The sequence below is a fragment of the Entelurus aequoreus genome, linkage group LG01, assembly GCF_033978785.1.
Source record: "Entelurus aequoreus isolate RoL-2023_Sb linkage group LG01, RoL_Eaeq_v1.1, whole genome shotgun sequence".
Taxonomy (NCBI): domain Eukaryota; kingdom Metazoa; phylum Chordata; class Actinopteri; order Syngnathiformes; family Syngnathidae; genus Entelurus; species Entelurus aequoreus.
In genome coordinates, this window is record NC_084731.1 from 46,724,330 (window position 1) to 46,751,262 (window position 26,933).

Sequence of the window (26,933 nt, forward strand, 5' to 3'; positions counted from 1 at the left end):
GTTCACACCCTTAACGAAGTACTTTTGAAGCCATTAAAAGGAGACAATATTAGTTTAACTTATTAAAGTATGAAAAATTTTGGAAATTTACCGTCGTTCAGGGGGAATTTCATAAAAGTCTCTGATGTCTTGACCAGATGCCTGCATAGATCTGTAAAATGCCACCTGACTCTCTTGACTTGCAAAGTCCACCTATTAAAAAAAACAAAAGCAGGTTATGTATTTTACATAAACATTGTTATTTGTCAAGGCCAAAAAAAAAAATTCACCTTAATTTTACTGCCTCCTATCTTCCAGCCTTTGGTTTCTCTCACAGCTGTCTGAGCAAAATCGGTATTGTTGTAAAAAACGAGGGCCATTCCTTTCATTCGGTCGAATAAAACCTATAACAAAAATAATCATAACAGCTTCAGCTCATTTGTTAAGAACAACATTTTACCGGATAAAACAATTTAGTAATGGCTTACCTTAACAACATGCCCATAGCGACAGAAATGGCGCGTAAGGTATTGTTCTGTTATATTGGCTGCCAATCCATCAAGCCAAACGCAAGTTGTGGGCATACTTTTTCCGAAACCAAGCTTTGAAGAAAATAAGATTGGAAATTACTAAGAGAAGAAGGCATTTAACTAAAAAACACAAACTATACAACTACTTTGTTGCTACGCATTACCTTTAGTCTGTTACTGCCAAGATACTCGCCGTCCATCTTCTTAATGGCCTTGCACACACTGGCAATATCAGAATACTGCACAAAGGCATACTGAGGAACTCCATTTACTTTTTTGATGTCAATGTCCTTTTTTAGAATAGAGAAAACATTCACACACCAGACACAAATTTAAAAGTGAATAAATGCTCAGTCAGATGTTCTCACCACAATTTCGCCGAAGCGCTGAAAGATGTCAAGAAGTTGCTGATAACTGGTCGTCTTCTCGAGGTTGCCTATAAACAACGTTCTAGTGGCTTTTGGGTGGAATTCATCTATTCTGCCATCCAAGGGCCTGAACTCGTTTTCACTCTCCGTTTCTAAGAGCAGAATTATAGTTAGTAAGCAAGAAAATCTCTAGCTTGTATTCTTCACTATCAGCACAGAAAATGAATGTTATTGCTGACTTATGAGAACTTTAACTACTTTTACATTTAGAGTTTTTAAAACCGTTGTACATCAAATAGGCAATATTAATAATTCATATTAAAAATGCATTTGTTTTGGTATTGTCATATTGTGTCTTCCTTTTGGGTGGAAGTTGAAAAAAATGTGTTTAAAGATTGGTTTGTTTATGAAGCTTGATGTGGTTTCTGTTATTTTAGGAGAGTTCATTGACAGTCATGATTTAGTCAATTTAATTATAGTACTCAGTAAAAGGTTTATCTTTTAGGCCAAAAACAGATATTCACTTAGTATTACTTTCTTTAAAACATTTATTCAGTATTTTTTAACTTTAGAAAGTTATATGGTTGAAAACGATAATGATGCCAAAAAACATAAAAAAAGATGGGAAGTCCTCAAAGGCTTATTTTGAAAATGTAATTTTGTTTATATATGATATGCAATCTGTTGTTATGTTCCCTAATTTGAGCGTACATACATGAAGGTGTGTGTTGCTGAGTCCGACTTGGACGTGATCTGAACTGTACATGGGTGCTTATTTTGAAAATGTAATTTTGTTTGTGTTCCCTGGTTTTCAGTGTACATGGGTGAAGGTGTGTGTTGCTGAGCCCGACCTGGACATCATCTGGACTTGACCTGGTTTTAAGAACCCTTTAAACAATCTCATTTTATTGACAACCTGGTCTGGTGAAGATAAGGTCCTTTTTAAAAAATAAATAAATAAAGATAAATAAATAAATAAAAACTTTTTCTTGAATAAAAAAGAAAGTAAAACAATATAAAAACAATTACATAAAAAACAGTAATTAATGAAAATGTTAGTGGACCAGCAGCACATACAATCAAGTGTGCTTCAAGGACTGTATTGTTCTATATTGTAGGAACAAGAAGTTTAATAACGGAAAGAGACAGCCCCTTTTGTGTGAATGAGTGTGGATGGGGGAGGGAGGTTTTTTGGTTTGTTGCACTGGTTGTAAGTGTATCTTGTGTTTTTTTATGTTGAATTAATTAAAAAATTTAAAAAAAATTTAAAAAAATGCATTGCCACTCTTGAAGGTGCAATTTGCAACGGATAGTTGGCCACCTTGTGGACGCTGGTGTCCGAACGAGCTGCAATCATTATAACCCAGCCTCTTCCTGGTTCAACAATACACACTAATACACACTCACAGAGCAACATGACTATGCCTTGTTACAGTCTGGAAGTAAACTACATCTCCCTAAATTCCCTGCATAGTGCAAGTGTGCGAGGTTCGTGTGTGGACAGTGGGGAGGTCATAAAGAGGAGAGAAAGGATTGTTTTTTATAAACATTTCTTGAAGTTTTCATCAAAATCTATTTATAACTTTGAGTTACGTTGCGAACAGAGACAAACAAACCCTGGCAAAAACACAGTCTCTTTGACCTGTGTACTGCAAGGCAAAGCCACTAACTTCGTCTGGAGCGTTTTCAGGACGACACAAAGCCGGTCAGGGCTTATGTTTTAACCCACATTTTATTTTCAACAACATAGAATCAACTCATGGTTTAAATTGATTTGTTATCCATGTTTTAGGTAGGAAATGTACCAGGCGGCAAGTTATTTACATTAACAAACATTAAAATGCCGGTTAACTTTTCTGAGAATCTGCATTTTCCAAAGTGATATAAAATTTCCACTACAGAGGACACTTTTTCTCTGAAGTTAAAAGTTGAAAGACATTAACGTGAACACATTTTACATTTGTTACACTGGATGTTTATATTGTCAGTTTAAAGACACTTAACTGAAAATATATATGTTTGTAACAATGAATATGATTACAACATTTGAGCAATATGTTTGTGTTCAATTACAGAAAGTGTGATTATCCTAAACAATCTTGCCACCTCATTTTACACACTAACATTTGTAAGTATTTTTTTTTGTGACATATACCACAATAATATCGTACCGTGGCCTTAATACCTTGATAATCTCATATTGTGAGATTTTGATACGGTTGCATTCCTATAGAAAATGCTCGCAAAATGCGTCTAACGGTAGTCATCATTATAACCTTCAGCCCTCTTAAGACAGGGGTATCCTGTATCCTGCCAGCGTATGTGGGCTCTGTACCGAGGATGTCGTTGTGGCTTGTGCAGCCCTTTGAGACACTTGTGATTTAGGGCTATATAAATAAACATTGATTGATTGATTGATAAACTTTGGTCGAGGGCCTGAAAGCCAACTGGATGTAAAGTAGCATATGTGTATATATATATATATATATATATATATATATATATATATATATATATATATATATATATATATATATATATATATATATATATATATATACACACATATACATATATATACATATATATACATATACATATATATATATATACTGTGTATATATATATATATATATATATATATATATATATACACATACATATATATATACTGTGTATATATATATATATATATATATATACACATACATACGTATATATATATATATACATATATATACATATACATATATATACATATACATATACATATATATATACACACACACACATACATACATACATATAAATATATATACACTACCGTTCAAAAGTTTGGGGTCACATTGAAATGTCCTTATTTTTGAAGGAAAAGCACTGTACTTTTCAATGAAGATAACTTTAAACTAGTCTTAACTTTAAAGAAATACACTCTATACATTGCTAATGTGGTAAACGACTATTCTAGCTGCAAATGTCTGGTTTTTGGTGCAATATCTACATAGGTGTATAGAGGCCCATTTCCAGCAACTATCACTCCAGTGTTCTAATGGTACAATGTGTTTGCTCATTGGCTCAGAAGGCTAATTGATGATTAGAAAACCCTTGTGCAATCATGTTCACACATCTGAAAACAGTTTAGCTTGTTACAGAAACTACAAAACTGACCTTCCTTTGAGCAGATTGAGTTTCTGGAGCATCACATTTGTGGGGTCAATTAAACGCTCAAAATGGCCAGAAAAAGAGAACTTTCATCTCAAACGCGACAGTCTATTCTTGTTCTTAGAAATGAAGGCTATTCCACAAAATTGTTTGGGTGACCCCAAACTTTTGAACGGTAGTGTATGTATTAGGGCTGCAACAACTAATCGATTACCAAAATAGTTGGCGATTAATTTAGTCATCGATTCGTTGGAACTATGCTATGCGCGGAGGCTTTTTTTTTGTGGTTATTTTTTTGTTTTTTTTGTTTTATAAACCTTTATTTATAAACTGCAACATTTACAAACAGCTGAGAAACAATAATCAAAATAAGTACAAAAACAGTACAAAACAGCGCCAGGGCGGCGCTGAGGCTACGTCTCATGAGGTGGCGTAAGCTAGCCAATGATGTGTCATGTGCAGCTCACGTGCTGGAAAAATTCAAAAAATGGCGCAGGAAAACACTACCGATAGTTTAGCGGAGAAACATCTTGAGGTTATTGCTTCAATGGAGAAAAGTGTACGACCTAAGTCGTCAAAAGTGTGGGGACACTTCACTTTAAAGACTTCAAAGAAGACCGTTTCCTGCAAAATGGCACGGAAGTACAACATTGCTTCAGGAGCACCTGAAGAAGAAATATGTTGGCGCCATGGATGAAGGGAAGAACTCACAGTACGTAACTTTCTAAGTCCATAGTGGCAACAAGCATTCATGAGTTCAGCTTTTTTGTGAGTAACGTTAAAGTTATGCCTTTGTTGTAACGCAGGGCTGATAATGTGTCTCCGGCACATTTGACTCCGTTTTGAGAGAGAAAACGCATGGTTACCAATTTCGAAATAAACGTAACGGACAGAAATATCTCAGGTTGGTTTCATGATGGATCAATGTAGCCGGGCTGATAAAGCTATATAAATATATTTAGATTTGAGTGACGCTTTAGTATAACTAAACGTTATGAAGGTGCTGGAATATTTCATGCTATTATTCAGAGGCAGCCTAAAATGAATCCTTTATTATTCACAACAGAAACGTGTACAATATCTGATTCAGTTCTGATGAGTTACATTTCTGTGTTATTGTTGGTGTATGCTGCACCCCCAATGTCCAGAACATGGTGCCAGTATGCTGGGTTTTTTCAATAAAATACTGGAAAGGATAGAAATGTAGTTTGTCTCTTTTATCCGATTATTAATCGATTAATCAAAGTAATAATCGACAGATTAATCGATTATCAAATTAATCGTTAGTTGCAGCCCTAGTATGTATGTATATATATACACATACATACATATATATATACACACACACACACATATATATATGTATGTATATATATAAATATATATATATATATACACACACACAAACCCCGTTTCCATATGAGTTGAGAAATTGTGTTAGATGTAAATATAAACGGAATACAATGATTTGCAAATCCTTTTCAACCCATATTGAGTTGAATATGCTACAAAGACAACATACTTGATGTTCAAACTGATAAACTTTTTTTTTTTTGCAAATAATAATTAACTTTAGAATTTGATGCCAGCAACACGTGACAAAGAAGTTGGGAAAGGTGGCAATAAATACTGATAAAGTTGAGGAATGCTCATCAAACGCTTAATTGGAACATCCCACAGGTGAACAAGCAAATTGGGAACAGGTGGGTGCCATGATTGGGTATAAAAGTAGATTCCATGAAATGCTCAGTCATTCATAAACAAGGATGGGGCGAGGGTCACCACTTTGTCAACAAATGCGTGAGCAAATTGTTGAACAGTTTAAGAAAAACCTTTCTCAACCAGCTATTGCAAGGAATTTAGGGATTTCACCATCTACGGTCCGTAATATCATCAAAGGGTTCAGAGAATCTGGAGAAATCACTGCACGTAAGCAGCTAAACCCGTGACCTTTGATCCCTCAGGCTGTACTGCATCAACAAGCGACATCAGTGTGTAAAGGATATCACCACATGGGCTCAGGAACACTTCAGAAACCCACTGTCAGTAACTACAGTTGGTCGCTACAAAAACTCTCCTATGCAAGGCAAAAACCGTTTATCAACAACACCCAGAAACACCGTCGGCTTCGCTGGGCTTGAGCTCATCTAAGATGGACTGATACAAAGTGGAAAAATGTTCTGTGGTCTGACGAGTCCACATTTCAAATTGACTGGCCTGCCTGTAGTCCAGACCTGTCTCCCATTGAAAATGTGTGGCGCATTATGAAGCCTAAAATACCACAACGGAGACCCCTGGACTGCTGAACAACTTAAGCTGTACATCTAGCAAGAATGGGAAAGAATTCCACCTGAGAAGCTTAAAAAATGTGTCTCCTCAGTTCCCAAACGTTTACTGAGTGTTGTTAAAAGGAAAGGCCATGTAACACAGTGGTGAACATGCCCTTTCCCAACTACTTTGGCAAGTGTTGCAGCCATGAAATTCTAAGTTAATTATTATTTGCAAAAAAAATAACGTTTTTGAGTTTGAACATCAAATATCTTGTCTTTGTAGTGCATTCAATTGAATATGGGTTGAAAAGGATTTGCAAATCATTGTATTCCGTTTATATTTACATCTAACACAATTCCCCAACTCATATGGAAACGGGGTTTGTAGTAATCTAACGCTTTATTTTTTATATTCAGTAACTCAGTTACCGTTACTACATGATGCGTTACTGCGTTATTTTACATTATTTTTTATGTAGTATCGGCTAGAAACAGAAGATCTGAGTGTGTTTTATTGGAACGCTGCGGTGTCGTCCTTCTGTGTCACAAGGAAAAGAAGAGGCGTGCTTTGTGTGGATGGGGGCAGGGGAGGGGCTCCCAGACTTTAGTCGAGGTCACGTAGGGGAGACGTTCCTCCAGAGCCTATGTACTTCGGGGCTAACAACCTTCACTTTACCCGGCAGTGGGTCTTTACAGCTCCGGACTCGAGGGTGAATGACGAGGCCGGCGGTTTGTTGCAACTTTGTGACTTTATTGGTGTATTGCACACAGCCATCCACCAAGCTAGAGCCTCTGCACGCACTCACTGTTGCCACCCCCTCACCTCTCTCGCCCACTCACTCATTGACGTCACTCACCTCACATGCTGTCATATCTTAAAGGGCCACACACACACACACACACACACACACACACACACACACACATACGCTACTCTCATAACAACGAACAAGACATCATGGCGAAGCCAGAAGTCGAGTTTCTTAACATTCTCACTACTTTTCTATTGTCGAGCACAAAGAAAAGAACATTTTAGTTAAATGTAAGTTGTGTCTAGGATCAAAGATCCCATCTACTTAAATTAAAGTGCCAATGATTGTCACACACACACTAGGTGTGGCGAAATTATTCTCTGCATTTGACCCATCACCCTTGATCACCCCCTGGGAGGTGAGGGGAGCAGTGAGCACCAGCAGTGACCGCGCCCAGGAATACTGCCCAAAAAAGCTATTCAAATCTGCCGAAACAGCTACAAAAGCAACATGCTTGGACGAAGCTAGCAAAGAAAGACACAGACTCCGATGCCACTTCCGCTCCACTTAAGGATTTTAACGGAGGGACTGCTAGCCAGGACAACATTGATAGAGCCATTGCAGCGTATGTGCTAGAAGACATGCAGGCTATTTCTACAGTGGAGTCACCCGCTTTCAGGCAGCTAATTAGCATGATACCGGCGTCAAACAGGAAATGGCACGGAAAACATGTTCCAAGTACTTGGACAGTGAGTACATAAACATGGAAAGCGAGCTAAAGAAAACACTCCAAACTCTGCCTCTGCTCATCATTCAACATTGAAGGTACACACTCTGTCAATTCTCTTATATACTCTTTCATTCTAGACTTGTAGAGTGTTTGATTATCACATCACTCTAAATGTATAGACTATAAAATTCACAAACATAAAAAGGGATCCTAGTGGGCCAGGGCAATCTTTCCTTATCTCTAAACTAAAACTGGGGAAATGTGTAGAGTGTTCTCGGCTTCAGTACAGTGTTGATCTCCTGAATACATGATTTTATTTCCGAATTCCTTGAGAGAGAAAAAATGCCTGGTTAGGCTTTGTGTATGTCATGTGTGCCTTCCTTGGGTGACGCCAGGTTTACAGCTATGTTGTGACATGTTGTTATTATGCTGTTTGTTACTTATGTATGTTATGTTGCAGCTATTTAAAATAGTGTTGTCAATTTGTTCTGGCCTGAAATACATTGGCCCTTTGACACATATCTTTGTGTGTTGTATGTAGACCACATTGCTTTCTGAGTTCAGTGATGCAAATGCATGTTAAGTTGATCAACAGATTGTATTATTCTCCAGTGCAATAACAGTACTGAAATGAAGGCTAAAAGGGCATTAATGGGAGCTTTAAAAAAAAAGAAAAAACAAGTAGAAGTAACTAAATAGTTACTTTTCACAGTAACGCATTACTTTTTGGTGTAAGTAACTGAGTTAGTAACTGAGTTACTTTTGAAATAAAGTAACTAATAACTGTAACTAGTTACTGGTTTTCAGTAACTAACCCAACACTGGTTATTACACAGGTTACGGAACTTAAATGAAGAATTGTTGGTGAATTTTGGATGCATTTTCAAAGTGTTTTCAAGGCAGAATGGATTGATCCCATTAGCTGTATTGCTAGCCACCTGGAAGAAACCCATTATTACAAACTAGAATGCAAAAAAAAATTTGTGTCTTCTTGTCTCTCATAAGGATTGTGAACGATAGGCAAAATTCCCCCCAAAAAGTGCAGTTCCTCTTTGTTTGGTAAAAATTAAATAACAGAGTTAACTAAATAACAAAGCCACTTTGACACCACATGTGTGTATGATTGAGGCCCCACCTGCCCCAAACATACAAAGATGGATTAGATTAGATTTATTGGTCCCTGTGGGGAAATTAATTTTCACTGAGTTCTTAACCTTTTTGACCTCAGGGCCCAACTTTTCCAGTACAGATAGGGCCCACTCAAAGATTAACATTGAATTAGTAATCTTACTCTTGATTTTAATCACATTTGATAATTATATCTAACCTACTTGTAGTTTAACAGGATAAATCTTGTCAAATGATATGAAACCATGTGTTAATCAAATATTTTTATCAAGGTTTAGGTCAGGCTAATTACAAAAGGTAAATACTAATCAAATATACTGCAAAAGAAGGGACTCATAAAAACTGATGAAAAATCATTTTACAATTTACAATTATGCAGTGCTAAAAAATACATGCTAAACAAAATAAATAATATACGTTTTTTAAACTGTCAATAAAATTTAAATGCAAATGAAAATACTGCTTCGCCACTGAAGTCATAATTTTTGCGCTTTAGAAATGTATTTGACTTCAGCGCCAGATTTTTTTTTGATGATGACATTACTGCTACAAGTGATGGAAAAGTGTATTACAACGGAGTACCGCTCTGGCCCATATGTACCACAGTTGACGAACAAATATTTTTTGGCCCAATGGTTAAGAAACACTGTAGTAAATGAAAAGAGTGCTCACTTCATTCATTTTATTCCCACTATGGCACAAACGTGGCAAGGTGCTAAACCTGACACACAGAGTGAACTATCTTGCTTTCTGTGTGTAGGTGAGACATGGAAAAAAAAGGATGAGGCCGAAAGTTTGTGTAGTGAGTTGTGCTGGTTGAGACAATAACAGGCCATTTTCGGTCTTTGTCGTTTGGACTACAAATACTCGAATGATAAATAAAATGGCGTATTCACACAATTACCTTGTGGGTAATCCTTTACTATATATAGAGATATCCGCAGATGTGATGTGGCAAAACATCACAAAATGAGCAAATTCCAAATAGGTCATTTGGCAGAAGTTAGGAAGGAAGGTTAGATTGTTTTATAAATATCTCTGCGATGCCTTAACGGTTTGATTTCAAATTTTCAGGACTAAATCCCAAATACACAAAAACTGGTACCAATAGATAAGAAAAGTTGGTTTTGCATGATAGTTTCCCTTTAAACTACTATTAGTAACATATGCCAGCCATTTATGGTGTTCTATTTTTTATTTAAAAATGTTTATTTGGAACCCACTGCAGACTGCACCTCTTAGGTTCCTATTGGTAATAAAACAACACCACTAGTATATTCATTAAAACAGTAATAACTGTGAAAAGTAAGTTAATTGCTCCTGTTGTCTTTGGAGAGTGATAATATGCATTGAAGCAATGCGGTAAGTTACTACAAGGTTTGCCTAAACTTATCACTTACCAGGACCATTCCACGCTGTGACTTCAATCATCATGCCAAAGAACAGTTTTCCTTTAGAGACGGTAAGAGCTTTCTCTTGATCCTCTTGTTGTCTGAAGAACACTAAACCATAGCGGTCTTCTGACGCTCCATGGATCTGGACTGAGGTCACTTTCCCATGTTTCTTAAATTCATGGAAGAGTCCATCTTTTAAGCTTGTGTCTAAAAAGAAAGAGGCAGTTTAGTTTCATAACACCAAAAACTAGTCTCTTTCTAATCATACCAGTAAGATATAGGGCTGGACGATTATAGCAAAAATAATAATCACGATTAATTACATGATTATTCATTATTTTAAAACATTAAATATAGTTTTAAAAAAGCGGATAGAAATTAGTAACGAATAAACCACACCAAGTAAAATACTAATAGTACCGGTAATACCAGTACATTTAAATAATAGCAATATAAAAAATAATAATCAGTTCATCCAGGTTTTTTTGTTTTTAATTCCATTTTTTTTTACCTTTTACGCTTGTTTTACCACCATAGAATGTGCTTTTTGTTTCAAATACTAAATGTGTGTTAATTAAATGCAAAAACCCTAACATTTATTGGTGATATACATCTTTGAACAATTTTAGGTCAAAGCATTATAAATCTGAAAATGTATCAGTAAGTGCTTTAAGTACATTATGCTTGTGTAAGGTACTTTTTCGAAACCTTTATTTTGTTAGCGCAGTCAGACCGCATGTGGCGCACCGCGCTATCATTGTGAAGGGAGGAAGTGTGCTTTGCTGTTGTTCTCAACTTGACGAGTAGAGACAACTCGAGCGCTAATAAAGCCTCTCAAGCTACATTGTTGTTACATCCATGAATGATGTTCACAACAAAACATGCAGATGAGATGGGTTGTAGGTGTATGGATTGTTCTTGCTAGCTTTAGCTTCGTAGTTTAGTCGCTGTTTTAAGTGCCACGTTATTTAGTTCAGGACGGGGCGGTTGAGTGTGTCGGGGATTAATGAGTGGTATCGGACACAAACAAATGTTTCTTCTCACAATGACAGCATTTCACTATATTTATGTCAAGTTCCCTGATATTCTATGATCAACAGCGGATTCCGTTTTATTGGCCAATTGTCTGAACGCGGAAATCATATGCTTTACTTCTTTTATTGAGTTTAGTGATTATTGACTAGGTATACTTTCGCTGTGTCAAATAAAAAGTAGCAACCATGGTGACATCCCAAATTTTCGAGTAGACGTGCTTTTTTTTCCCCCACTCATTCGCTCCACATCCGTTTCACCGTTACAAGCTCCGGAGTTTGCATGCATGTAAGTTGCGCGGCCCAATAATCGTTTTTTCTTCTATTAATATATTTACATGATTGCGGGATGCCCTAATCGAAATCCGATTAATTGTCCAGCCTTAGTATGATAACTACATTATTTTCAGATAAAGACTTACCTGTCGACCGCACTGGTAAATTTTGCACTTTAATTCCGAAGCTTCTACGTGGTTCATCTGAGTCAAGCACCATTGAAGACTGAGGTGGTGCATGCGCAGCTGACGACTGAACAGAACGTGCTCGCGACCCATCACTGGAACTGCTGTTGGAATCACTGCGGTCAAGAGTAAATGATCACACATTTGTAAGCAAAAAAAAAGACAATTATTTTACAAACGTGTTAATGGGCTCATCAGAGACAGCAATGTAATGAGGAAAACCAAAATATAAGCACAAACAAAATGTCTCACCTGCCGCTGCCTGTACTGCTAGCACTGCTCACGGAATCAGAGCTTGACGACCTGCTTCGGGATTGAGATCGTGGGCCTCCCCCAGGGGACATGAGAGTTCTTTTGGGGGAATGAGCATTTTTAGAAGTCTGTCCTGCTGACCGTTGGGGAGAAGGGTGTCGTGACTGAGAGGAATGGGATGATCGGCTCCGGCGATGATGGTACGTCCTGTCAACACGCCGTCCTCTGTCATCTCTGTAGATGTCTCGGCGTGTAGCACTCACGAGAGAGAAGGGGTCTCGAATTCTAGAGTCAAAATGGGGGTCCGCCGCCTCAAAGCTTCCTGCAATGGCACTGGTCCCTGGACCGGCAGCAGTAAACAAAGAGCGCTCCCTGTAATAGTCTGCGTTGTAGTGGCGTTGCCTGTCGAAAGTGCCACTGCGCTCATGATGTCCAAATGGGCTGTGGTCGTATGCACGCTCACGGCTTTCTGAGCTACTGTGAAATGAAAAGGGGATACAGAAGGGGTCGCACATTAGCTGGATTTATGTGCAGTATTGCTTTGTACAAAGTCGATCTTCAGTGAAAATGAGAGTCGCAAATGTATTTATTTTTTAATCTGCATAAAGGAAATAGAGTTCCCTTTGTTTCAGATGGGAATACTTTTTTGGACAATTATATTACATAATTAAACAAGAACATGACTGGTAGTGTCTAGACTACACATGGCATTTGCCAACTATTACAGTTAATAATTTCTTATGTTTATGTTATGAGTCAGTTCCAACGGAACAGGCTGTGGCTGACACATTTGTGACATGGCACACTTCAAACAGAAAGGTTGGTGTAAAGGTTTGTTTTATTCAGTATCCTTATTTCTTTCTTTGGAAAAAATATAAATATTTGGTCAGCCCAGATATTGCATGCAGATATCAATGTAGTCTATACAAAACCTACTTTAAATGAAATGTAAAAAAAAACTTAAATCAAATTATTTTAGTATCTATAATATACAAGGTGTCCATACAATCCCTTACAATTTAACAAATGCATTACAAAAGAAAACAAATCTCTGGGAATCATTCAAAAATTAAGTGGTATTAAAGTTTTTTTGTTGCTTCATTTAATATAACTATCTGGGTACCATTAGTTGCACAAAGCTCACCAATGGTGGCATCAGTGATGTTTTCCTTCAGGTCCTTGTTCGATGCACAATATCTTTAAAGTACCGTATTTTCCGCACTATAAGGCGCACCTAAAACCCTCCAATTTTGTCAAAAGCTGACAGTGCGCCTTATAATCCGGTGCGCCTTATATGTGGACCAATATTGAGCCACAACAAACCTAAACTTCATTTTCATAAAGTTTAGGTCTCGCAACTACGGTAAGCAGCCGCCAACATCATTTCCCCCGTAGAAGAAGAACTTCTTCTATGGTATGCAGCCGCCCCCGTAGAAGAAGAAGCACGCGGTGTATGCTGGGATATATGACGTTTCATTTCCATTTGTGTGTTTATGTAAAGACCCCAAAATGGCTCCTATTAAGAGACACACTTACGACGCAGAGTTTAAACTCAAAGCGATCAGTCACGCAGTAGAACACGGATGACAGAAGGCGAACACGGTTTTGGCTGTTCACCAAGACAGGGAGACCGCACCGGACGACATACGCCACTATCTGCCAGTGGATCGTAAATGCCTGGGCTGATATATCAGTCTCCACTGTGGCCCGAGCTTTCAGGAAGGCAGGAATTGTCACTGAACTGCTGGACAACAGCAGCTACTCGGACTCGATTAATAACGACTTCGACAAGACGGACCCGGGCATTTTGGATGCCGTATTCGCCAAACTGTTTAATTCGGACACTGAAGAAGAAGAATTTGAGCGATTCGTGGATGAGGAATAACTTCATAAAGTGAGCTTTACATGTTTATTTTGTGTGTTGTGTTGTGTGACATTAACGTTTGAGCAACGTTGAGTTATTGATATATTGTTATTGCTCTGCACTATTTCGAGTGTTACTATATTGTGATTGCACTAACGTTTGATTTACCGTAACAACAAATCAGCTGTATCTGGCTGTTTTGTTGACATCACCTTTAGCGCCGCTCCATCTAATGGATGCATAGGTGCGCCTTATATATGAACAAAGTTTTGAAATATGCCATTCATTGAAGGTGCGCCTTATAATCCGGTGCGCCTTATAGTGTGGAAAATGCGGTACAGGGGAGTGAAAGTGGGGACCAAATTTGGGCCATCTCTTCCAATCCATTGGTCTTTAAAATGTAATGTAGTTAGTAACGTTGGTAGCCACTGAGTACATAGAACACGTCCGATTACCATATAGTGGCAAGACAAAAATATGCAAACCTTTAGGAGTTCCATGGTTTTCTAAATACATTTTGTATAAAATGTGATCCGAGCCCCATCTAAGTCAAAAGTATTGACAAATATGTGCCGAAAATGACAATGTATTGCTTTGAGCTTTAATATCTTCATTAGGAAAAAACTATTATTGTTAAGCTTGTGGACAATTGCTTGTAAAAAAAATAAAAAGTATGTGAACCCTTGGAATTGATGACTGGTCAAACCCCTATTGACTGCAATAGCCTCATCAAGGCACCTCATTCAGGTTGTGGATCAGACCTACACAACCGTAATTTTATGACACCCTTCATGACTACGCTCCAGACAACAGTGCGTGTCTTGTTTAAATCCGGTTTTGGCAGCGCTGTTTCGGTGGTCAAAAACTTTTTCCGGTGGCCGAGTTATCGATGCATCACTAATCAATAGTGCAGACACAATAGGCTATATATATCCATTAATACTGTAACGATCTGCTGGTGATAATGTTTTATGTTTGTGTGGTTTTGATTTGATCAAATACACTGTACATGCCTGAAAGCGGATTGGCGAAGAATGAGGATATGTTGTTGTGGGTCCGGGGAAGCACGGAGACCAATTCCAACACGGGAGGTAAAAACTTTTGGAATTGGGTCGGTTGTAATCATACAATTGGCAATAAAAGTCAAAAAATAGTGTCAGACTTTGTGTGACTTTTTCTTGGGTCTACAATACATTATATTACTTTAATTTATTTTCACGTAAAAAACTCAATTTACTGTGGTGGTGCACCACATTCAGTTACATTAAAGGGAAACCTTGCAAAGTCAATAAAGCTTTCTATTTTATTCTAACCTAATACTAGATTATGGCAGGCTTTATGTAATATGTAAAATTATAAATTGTTTTTTAAATGCAATATGAAAAGGTCAGTTGTTTAATGTCTTTTCATTTCAATTTCAATCTTCTAAAATGGTTCTTTAAGTGCAATAAGAAACATGTTTATTGTAGCATAAGTTTTTCTGTAATAAAACAAACTGACATTTTTTTGTGGTCCCCTTTATTTTGAATAGTATTTTTTGGTATCGGTATGACCAAAAGTTGGTATCGGGACAACACTATCCTCCCGCATAGCTCAGACCTACTTCCTATACTCGTTTATGTCGCTAAGCCCTCTGGATAATGAAGCATATAAACATTTAGCAACACACCGGCATCCTAACTTCCTAGTTTACATGTATTTAAAACTTGTGTATAACAGAGCAGACAGCAGACGTTTCTTTCTATATTTATTACTACTATTTAGAACTTGCGTATGACAGAGCAGACAGCAGACATTTCTTTATATATTTATAATTATTACTACTATCAATCATAATTAATTGAAACCGTACAGTCATTTGACAGTGGCAGTGGGGGCGTGGTCAATATGACATACATATACATACATACATATACGACATACATATATATATGACATACATACCGTATTTTTCGGATTATAAAATTCAGTTTTTTTTCATAGTTTGGCCGGGGGTGCGACATATACTCCGGAGCGATTTGTGTGAAATTATTAACACATTACCGTAAAATATCAAATAATATTATTTATCTAATTCGCGTAAGAGACTAAGCAAATGTCAGCAATCGTCACACACACGTCAGCAATCGTCACACACACGTCAACCAATAAGAATTTGGCAGGGGCGGGTCATGGCAGAAGTGCATTGTGGGTCATGTGATGCTAACTGCTAGTATGTCCGTAGCTATTATGGATCATTTCAACATTGGCGGTAACTTATAAAAACTGAGAAGAGCTAAACAAAAATGGCACCGAAAAGGAAATCATATACTGCAGATTAAAAACTGGACGTAGTGAAATATGCAGCAGAAAACAGCGATCGAGCAGCAGAAAGAAAGCGGCGCATACCAGGAGCGACAACGAGGAAGAAGATTTCATCGGATTTAGCGATCAGGAGTGACAGATTGTTTGGTAAACGTATAGCATGTTCTATATGTTATAGTTATTTGAATGACTCTTACCATAATATGTTACGTTAACATACCAGGCACGTTCTCAGTTGGTTATTTATGAGTCATATAACGTACACTTATTCAGCCTGTTGTCCACTATTCTTTATTTATTTTAAATTGCCTTTCAAATGTTTATTATTGGTGTTGGATTTTATCAAATAAATTTCCCCCAAAAATGCGACTAATTCTAGAGTGCGACGTATATGTTTTTTTTCATCTTTATTATGCATTTTCGGCCGGTGCAACGTATTCTCCGGAGCGATTTATAATCCGAAAAATAGGGTACATACATACATACATACAACATGCTAATTTTGATATGTGATGCATATATTTTCTTTAAAAGGGCTAAACAAATGTTTTATATATATTCAAAATCATTAGTGTTATTAGTTAATAATACCATTAATAATATTAAAATTATTTTCTTATATCAGAATCAAAATCACAATCAGCTTAAACACAAAGTTTGAATTGTTAGACTGTGCTCTCTTTGTTCAATGTTGCTGCTTATTGTAAAAGGTTACTTACTACACAGGCTACACTTTAATGTTGCAATTTAGTTTGCCAAATACAAATTTCCCCTAAATTGCCAAAATATCTGTGGCGGTGGGGAGGTGGTTAGGGGGCATGGTCAACATGACATGATTTGCTGTGATGCATATATTCTTTAAAAAGGCAAATAAATGTTTGTATACATTCAAAACAAATATGTTATTAAGTATAGTATTAACATACATATCTTGTAACATAATATTGTTTTGTTCTATTTCAAAATTGTTACTGCTTATTGCTTTGAGAATTTTTTGGGGAAATTTCTCCAATCCTTTTCGTCACTCTTTCTTTAATAACAACTGGCAACAAATCTAGCATTTATTTTTGGTGTTATTGAAGACTGTACTTGTGTTTAGAGACCCTTTACTTCTGTTGCTCCAATAAACTAAATATAGCCATTCATACTGTAACTACCTGCTGGTGTTAATGTGCGTGTTATGATGGTCATTTTTCCTATGGTCTGTGAAACACTGTCGGCGGAGAATGAAGAAGTGTTGTGTGTCTAGGAGTGAAGGTGTGCACAGAGGAAATACTTGTTGGAATCGGGCCCTTTGTTAGAATAAAATTGACCTGCTCAGTGGCCTTGTGGTTAGAGTGTCCGCCCTGAGATCGGTAGGTCGTAAGTTCAAACCCTTGCCGAGTCATACCAAAGACTATAAAAATGGGACCCATTACCTCCCTGCTTGGCACACAGCATCAAGGGTTGGAATTTGCTTTCTGAGCGCAGCCACCACAGCTGCTCACTGCTCCCCTCACCTCCCAGGGGGTTAATAAGGGAATGGGTCAAACGCAGAGGACAAATTTCACCACACCTAGTGTGTGTGACAATCATTGGTACTTTTACTTTAAATTGGCAATAAAACTTTTTTTAAAAAGTGTCATATTTTGTTTTCTTCTTTACGCTACAATACATTACATTACTTTTATTTTTTTAGGTGTGGCGGCTAATATGAAGCTGTGGTGCACCGCCACAATCAAACACATTAATGGGAAACCCTGAATGAGCTAGTATCTGCTTTCACCGTCATCTAGTATCTACTTTTAAGGCAGTATGGTATAAAAGGAGAAAATATAGGCTCCAACCCCTCTGCGACCCCAAAAGGGACAAGCAGTAGAAAATGTAATTTGAAATTAATACAGTACATGGTTCCCCAGCTTGACAACATACTTGAGCTATTGAAATTATTAAAGTGAACTAAAATGTAACTATTTTTTTCAATTATTATGTTTATCTTAAAACAAAACGTGCATAGTGCTTAAGGTTGCCTAAGTGTTTTATGGCTAGATAATTAGTGTTGAGAGTACTCAGATTACTTTTTGTTGTAAGTAGTAACAAAAGTTGTTGCCTATTCTTATAAAGTAATTAGTTAGCCAGCACTGTGACAAAGCAGTTTTGCTCAATTTTGTTAATTAAAACTACGTTTAGCCTCATGCTTCTGCGCGAGGATAGGTGGAGCTTCTACTCGTTCGCTGCAGTGAAGGCCGCTGGCTGTTCAGTTTGAAACTACTCTTCAGCCACCCAGCCGCTGAGCTAAGTCAGTCCACACGGGCTATGGGGAGAGGCACTTTCAAGCCGGGGAGTACCTAAACATTTTTTGACACACCGAGCAGCAAAGAAGAGCTATCGCTAACTACTGCGCTAAGTCACTAACATAACTAAACAACATAAACCGATGAGATTAGTGATAAAGTTGCTCCAAGGAGAAATATAAATTCTTAAGCAAATTGGTGTATGTGTAAATAAAACTGGAGTCACTCACCAATAACTCAATGTAGTCGGTGACATAAGCATTGCACCACTCGGCGCCGTAGCCGCCTTATTCTTTTGAAAAATGTGTTGTGTTGCGTCATCGAACAACAGAGAAGCCGACACGTGTCAATAGACTTTCAGCTTCAACACTGTTCAATGCACCGTGACGCCACTAGGGTTGTCCCGATACCAATATTTTGGTACCAGTACCGAAATGTATTTCGATATTTTGATATTATTCAAAATAAAAGGGACCACAAAAAATAGCATTATTGGCTTTATTTTAACAAAAAATCTTACGGTGCATTAAATATATGTTTCTTATTGCAATCGAAGAACCATTTTCGCCTTAAATAAAATAGTGAACATACTAGACAACTTGTCTTTTAGTAGTAAGCAAGCAAGCAAACAAAGGCCCCTAATTTTTCTGCTGACGTATACAGTAACGTATTGTGTCATTTCTCATTCTATTATTTTGTCAAAATTATGAGGGACATGCTGTAAAAATGGGTTATTAATCTACCTGTTCATTTACTGTTAATATCTGGTTATTTTCTGTTTTAACATGTTCTATCTACACTAATAATCCCTTATTCTTCTGTTGTTTGATACTTTACATAAGTTTTAGATGATACCACAAATTTAGGTATGGATCCGATACCAAGTAGTTACAGGATCTTAAATTGGTCATATTCAAAGTCCTCATGTGTCCAGGGACATATTTCCTGACTTTAAAAACATAATATGAATTATAAAAAAAGATTTTGTGACAATAAAAAATATTGATGTAATCATAGTAGTATCGACTAGATACACTTTTGTACTTGGTAGCATTACAGTGGATGTCAGGTGTAGATCCACCTATGGCATTTGTTTACATTCAGGACCGCTATCTTTTGTCAGCGGTGAGGCCGGTGAGCTATTGTATCCTCTTACGGTGTGTAGTGAAACATGTTTAGCTATTTCTCATCCTGCAGGGATGATACTTGTCAGAAACGAATTGTATATGTCGCCATGGAGGCGATGATTAGTGATTTAGAAGTAGCTAAAACCCTGCCGACGGCGGATGGACGTTAGCTGCTTGCTAGCTCGCCATGTCTTAAAGCACCCCTTCCTGAGGGCGTTTCAGTGTTATAGCTTCACCTTTATCTTTACTTTTTAGGCCAAAATGCGTCCGTTCTCCCTTTTCTGTCTACACACTGTCTGCTTGTAAGTACGCCGTGATTGTGCGCTGCCGAACATGCTCATCTGCTCGTAAAACCAGCAATGTTATGACGCGAGGTCATGCCCATTGAAAAAGAATGGGGAACCGGTACTTTTCAAATGGAGTATAGTACCGTTTTTGATGCATTAGTACCGCGATACTATACTAGTACAGGTATACCGTACAACCCTCGACGCTACCAGAAGAAAGTTGTGTCAACTATCACGAAACTAGTGGATTCTGAACAAAATTTGAACGCCTTGTAAAGCATATTTAGTCAATGAAATGTCAACACAAAAGTACACATTTACCGTAATTTCCGGACTATAAGCCGCACCTGACTATAAGCCGCACCAGCTTAATTTAGGGGAAAATACAGATTGCTCCATATATAAGCCGCACCCGACTATAAGCCGCAGGCGTTTTGATGTGTAATTACCGTAGTATATAGGGGTTCCTGCTACCACGGAGGGGATTGTCGGGACAGAGATGACTGTTTGGGAACGCAAAGCGTCCCATTTATTAACAATAAATCTTTCAATCATTCAATCAAACTTTCACATCTTTGACATGGCGAACAGCATTCGTGCAGAGTACAAATAATACAACGGTAGTCAGTCTTTAATCATTGTGTCATCGTCTTCCTCCTGCTGGACCTACTCTATATTTTATGCTGCTGCTGTCATATATACTGTATATACTGTAATATTGTACATGGTCATTGGTTTATATTGTATATATATATGTTAGACATTATATAATATATCTGTATATAAATTATTCTGTACACATATGTATATATTCGTATATATGTTAGATTTTTTTTATAGCTTTTTTAGTCTATTTATACCTGCATTGTCCTTTCCATCCTTACACTTTCCATCATTGTAACTGAGCTACTGTGTTGAAAAATTTCCCTTGTGGATCATTAAAGTTTGTCTAAGTCTAAGTACTAAAACCACCGAAATCCTCTTCGTCGGTGTCGGAGAAGAACAGGTCCATAATGGCGTCGTCAGCCACTCTCTCTCCTTTGTTCTCGCTCTCAAAACCTTCCTCTTCGTCAGTGGAATCAACGGCTTCGGCTATCTGCTTTTATTACCTCTGAAGGATTTTTTTGTCTTTTTGCATTGAATCAGTTCTTCATGCTGCTGTCTCCAACGTCTCACCATTGATGTCAAGGGTACGTGCAGCAGCTCTATTTCCTTCTTTCACAGCCAGATCGATTGCCTTTAACTTAATGGCAGCATCATATGCACTTCTCTGTTTGTTTTCCATATTGAGGGTGTTTGCATGAACACTTCCTTCGCGCAAACTGTCGCTGACGCTCTCCTACTCTTTGTTTTGCTCTCGTTACCTGGCGCCAGATGTCTGCCTCGGTCTCGCGCATCCTCGGTAGTGCGCGCCCCTGATTACCGTAAGCCGTAAAAAAAGCCGCACTGTCGCAAAAGCCGCAAGGACCAAAACGAGGGGAAAAAGTAGCGGCTTATAGTCCGGAAATTACGGTAATATTTTAGGAGAAGCTGAGCTTCCCTTTGCAGTCTTAATGCAATACCCACTTCCGTATAATGTACTTATATCCCCAGCAGGTCTTCAAAGTTAACAGCTTCTGGCATGTTAGAACAAAGCAGGTAAGGGAAGTCGGCAAGCCCGATCTGTAACAAGGGTTGGCTTTAAGGGCAGGGTCGGTCCGGCAGGTCCAGCAGGGCTGTGCGCATGTCGCAGCTGGACGAGCCCCCGCCCTAGTGCCGAAGCCAAGGTGCAGGTGACGTGGCCGGCTCCCCACACAATTTCTCTCCTTGAAAGAGCGCCACTGTTCTTATATTTGCACATACCAGGGCTGAGCAATATGGCAAAAAAAAAGATCACAATTAATTTTTTCATATCAGTCAATCTTGAATAATATCACAATATTTTATTTTTTAATTAAAGTCAGATTGGCCCGTGCAAGATTATACTAAGTGTACTGTTGCGACCCTACTCTCTATTACTGCTGTATCTTGTAACAGCCATTTCCACCATGTTTGATCGAAGTAATATATGCCAACAACTTTAATTTTGTTCATATCTATGTTTGTGTTTACTAGAGTTGTAAAGGTACATACAGGTAACCCACGCTACGGTCCGTACCTCGGTTTTAGATACACGGTTCTCTTCTATTATGGTATGTTTTGGGGAGTAAAGAAAACTTTTACTCTCAAAAGTTATTTTCTTATTTTGCTTGTCAGTAAACCAGTGGTGTACAGCACATACAAAATGTTTAATGATTATTTCAGGAATACAATTTTTTTATCCACTAACTCAAAAACTAATTGAACAAAGTGTCTGCAGTTTTTCCAAAATGTTCAGTACATTATTTCTGATGAGTTGAATCAGAGCGAACACAAACGAGTCTGATTAAAAAATTTTTTAGATGTTAAATGTCTTATTTTCCTCAATAAATTTGTAGGTCTGTTTATTCTCCCAGTCAGGACCAATAGACAAAATTCTGTGCCTGCCTGCTAGTCCACATTCAGGGCAGGATTACCGAACAAACCACAAAGTGAGCTCATCGTATGTCACTGAAGTTTCTGCTCCTTCTAAATGTTGTGTTTCAACTTCTATGTTAGTATTAGCCGTATTTCTTTATTTTGTTCTTCTGAGCTGCACAAGGGGGAAGCGATACAACACTGTTTGAACTTTAATTACATCGTGACAAGCCCGACTTTCGCGACGGTGGAAGGGGATTGTCACGCACACACACTGACACAACACATGATTCACACAAATACACATACACAAAAACACACACGCACAGGACAACGGTCAATAAAGGCGGAATGTCCTGTGCAGGATTATACCTAGCACCAATGCTTCCCTACAGTTTACTACTGCGGTATCTTCTAACAGACATTTTCACCATGTTTGATTGAGGTAATTATGGTAACAGCTGATCACCGTGATCGACCTGAAGTTAATCGCGATCATCAATCACAATCATATAATCGCCCAGCCCTAGTGTAAATCGGTGTCTGCGGGTATATCTCGGATACGTTAAAGTACATCCACATCGCCAATGTTACTGAAAAAAAGCCTCAAAACATCACATTTCCAGCAACTTTCTGAAAAAGCTGTTGCGAATTCAGGGATTTTAGGCCAGAAAAAAGCCTGCAAAATCATGGAGGGTCGGACCTTCCTGAGCGTTTTTGGTTGTTCTCTATATAGACATTAAAAGATCAAAACAATACAATGTTGTTTTCCAACCAATATTTGCCAATACCCTTGCCTTAGATAAAGCTCAGATCACATTTTGTACCAAGTTTATTTAGAAAAACATGAAATTCCAAAAAAGTTCATAATTTTTCTTTCCACTGAATCTCATCAGTTGCATTTTAATACATATTTTAAATGAATGATTCTGAATATTTTTTTCAAGCCGATACAGATAACTTCCTGCTTCTTAAGATAAAACTTATATTTTTTTTTAAATTAAATGTATCTATTTTTTGCACACCTTTTCTTGTGGCTGGGTTTGGGGAAGCTTCTTGAGCAGCGCAGGTGTCTTAGCAATCCTTGCATTTAAGGTGGCTGATAATGTTTGATGTGCTCAATTGCAATGTTTCTTTCCCTCCTCGCGGAATGTTTGCAGAACATTTGGTGCAAATAGCACGCAAAATATATTCCTCTTGAACTTTAATAAGTCCCACGCACCATGGTTGTTTACAGTGAGCTCAGGGAAAGTTTACAACAGGCTGTTGACACTTAGAAGAAAAGGTGGGCTTGATTTGCTCACTAACACATCTACAGCACGGTACAGGTAATCTTGCCTCATTGGAGTGTTTTTTGTTTTAGCAGAGTTATTTTTTAATGTTAGTGGATTTATCGGTAAAATGTCATTGTTCCTCAATCCCACACGATAATTCCGCCCAAAACATATTGTGCACGCCATTTTAAATTGAAGAGACTTTGTGGACACCCTGTATTCAGAATATACATACATACTTATTAGGTGTAACACTAATGTTTATCTAAAAATGCTGCAATGTAAGAAACACTAGGGAATATAAATATGCAGACAGGGGACAGAGTAATACTAACCTTTTTGAAAGAAGTTACTGAAACTAATCCAAATAAAATCTAGGTGGTCGGAATGAGAGAGTCAGAATGAAAAAGCACTCAGGAAAAATCTGTTATTCTAAATGTGCAAAAAAAAAAAAAAAAAACTTTTCTCTTCCATCATCTACTCTTCGATTATTGAGAAGTACCAGGCCATCAGATAATCCACTGTTAGGCTACTGAATTCTCTTCATTGGGTGAGGAGCGGGGGAAGAAAACAATTACAGAAATGAACTGCTTAATGGATTTCTGGAGATGTAGAGCAGAAAAACAAAAGAAACAAACTAAAAAAAAAAAAAGGATGATGAACCTTAGGATGATTCGGTCTAGTCCTGGGCAGCTAAATACTAACAGATTGCGAAAAAATATACATATCCCAATGCAATCCAAGCAAAAGGCGTTTTTCAAAATATCCACTTTAAAAAGGCTTCAAAAATGTATTCCTAGGATCATGTCATAGTTTGGATATATAAACCACGTTGTAGAAAATTTACAATCCCAGTTCCTGGATTTGACATACATCCACGCTCCATTGATTGTATCCGATCTTGATTGTGTGTTATTACTTTGGAAAAGTTGTCTTTGGATCTCAGAAGATTATTTTAGGGGGGGCTCCAGCAACCTGACACAGCTACATCCGCACATAAGTAATCCAAATGAATGGCAGCTACACCTATCCATATTCGGATTCAAATGAGTACATCCAACATACATCCAGAAGGGTATCTCCCAATGATGCACGTCTTGTTCGGTCTTCATGGCATTCACTCCAAAACAGGAATCGCTCCATAAACTTTCCAGCCAGGTTGTTGGGATCCTTTGTGCTCCTGTCAAGTCTTCTTTGTAGAGCTTCCAGATTATTTTATTACGCTACGTGACCTCAATTTAAAAAAAGGCACTACATATGATGGTGTCGACTTGTGTAACAATTAAGTTCCAGATCCAGAACAGCCTGTATCCAAGGTTGCAAAAATGGCAGGAAAAATGTAATCCTGCTATCAACAGATGCCAAGTTGGACAAAAGGATAACCAGACGTTGGTAGTCCTGAAAAGATTACAATAGAATACCCAATACCTGTGAATCCGTAACGGTGGAGATTTACTTCCAGTTTTGAAAGTCAAAATAAAAAAGGTTAGATTCCATGTTCTGGAGAAAAAATGTTTTTGAGATCCAATAGCTTCCAAGTGGTAATTTCCAACAAAATAAATCCAAAACGTACCAGGATATTCCTCTCTCGGGTGTAATATCCGTATAAAGACCTTGAATTAATGTAACGTTAAGAAATCATAATGTGTGGTTAATTTGTTTAATCCCATGGCCATGATAAGTCAATTATGATGACAAGTGGAACGATCCCTAATTTACCTTTATGTGACCCATATGATGTATATGTACACCCCTCCGGAATAAACCCAACTATGTGATGAGTTGGAGACCATGTCCACTTACCCATCTATTCTCCGTTCATAACGTCCCTCTCTGGTGTGAAGGGACACAGGTGGGCCAAACACAGTTCCAACCGTTCCCCGAGAGAATCCTGCAACTTCTCGACTGCTCGAGGGAGAGCTGTCGTCAAGTGCCCGAACAGCACTTGGGACTGACCCGGGTTCATTGTAGTCAGTCCGAAGGTCCCTGTCACCCATCTTATTGACGGCATTGTGAGCCTTCTGAGCACTTTTGATATCCACAAAATCCACAAAGGCTGCCACGCCACCCTCGGACCCCCGTTTCCGCAGGACTTTAACGCTTTCCACACGTCCATACCTTCGAATGGAAGAAATCAAACATTATAATAAATATAACACTTATATTTTCATCATGCAAGAAAAACAGTACAGTAGATAATGTATTGATTAGAATATAAATGGGTATTTTTTCGCCCAGAGAAAACTGTCTAAAAAACGTAACCCTCTGAGTCTAGAGGTGTACACCAACAAACCTATGGGTGCTTACGTTTTCTCCTATACATTTGTAATTTATACATTCTGTTTACTGTAATTTTACTGCTGGTTCTATGTTTTAATCCCTTTTAGCGTTAACATCTCTTCAATGATGTGCTTTAAACATACATTTTAGTATGCATTTGATCAAATCTGAACTGGAAAATAACAGCAGGATATTTAAATAAAAGTATTGAACCCAGATGACATTTTATTTTGGAATATTTGAATGTCACGTAGTAAGCACAACATTTCCTTAAATATTTTACTGCCTTTGGTCCAATATGTGTGAACGATTTGCAAATAGCATCAAAATGTGCAACAAATATATACTTTTTTTTTGTGTCCGGACCAACCATTGGGTTAAATTTTATGGATGACACAGTCATCAAAAATATGATTACTTGACATACAATTTCATATAACGAGTACTATTGTCATCGAACGCATCTTGGAAAAGGGGGTTGTCATATTTTACGTTTGTCTTATTTTCCTACTATAGTGCCTATTAAAATTTTATGTAAAATAATCTTGCATGTTACATCAACTATTTATAGATTTAGAGGGAACACATGGCCTGTGAATAGAGCTTATACATGCTGTAATACTACCACTAGTCATGTAAAACAACTATGAAAAGTCGCATTTTGCAGAGTCTTCTACGACATGCTGATCATGTTTGTTACAGACGATGTTTATTGAGTTCCTCAAGTGGCCACTGACTTCCCCGAGACATAAAACATGTCCAGTAATACAACAATATTGTTTAAACTCTCCCCATTTAGTGCATACAGACTTAGGCTAAGCAGAGGCAAGATGGAGAACTTTGATAAAAGCGGGGTTAAACACGAGCTAATATTTGACGACGGGCCCAGTTTGCTCGCTATTCTGACCAAGATAAGAACGTTTCTCGCACTAGACGGCAATAATTGTCGACTAACGCGACGACTTAGTGAATTACTTTGTACTGCAACATCG

The 26,933-nt window shown here is 37.8% G+C and overlaps 1 protein-coding gene across 2 annotated transcripts in view; it reads right to left on the minus strand.

Moving 5' to 3' along the window:
* Positions 1-26,933, minus strand: part of si:ch1073-335m2.2 (msx2-interacting protein) — a 37,813-nt gene that overhangs the window by 10,221 nt on the left and 659 nt on the right. The window contains exons 2-10 of one of the 2 annotated variants that reach the window (XM_062053050.1): positions 25,465-25,779; positions 12,058-12,531; positions 11,767-11,921; positions 10,320-10,520; positions 878-1,029; positions 674-799; positions 468-581; positions 270-383; positions 92-192 (exon numbers count right to left, since the gene is read on the minus strand). In XM_062053050.1, the coding sequence (XP_061909034.1) occupies positions 92-192; positions 270-383; positions 468-581; positions 674-799; positions 878-1,029; positions 10,320-10,520; positions 11,767-11,921; positions 12,058-12,531; positions 25,465-25,779 (1,752 nt within the window). Of the gene's footprint in view, positions 1-91; positions 193-269; positions 384-467; positions 582-673; positions 800-877; positions 1,030-10,319; positions 10,521-11,766; positions 11,922-12,057; positions 12,535-25,464; positions 25,780-26,933 lie in introns of both variants that reach the window. The other variant, XM_062053040.1, reaches the window with a different exon arrangement.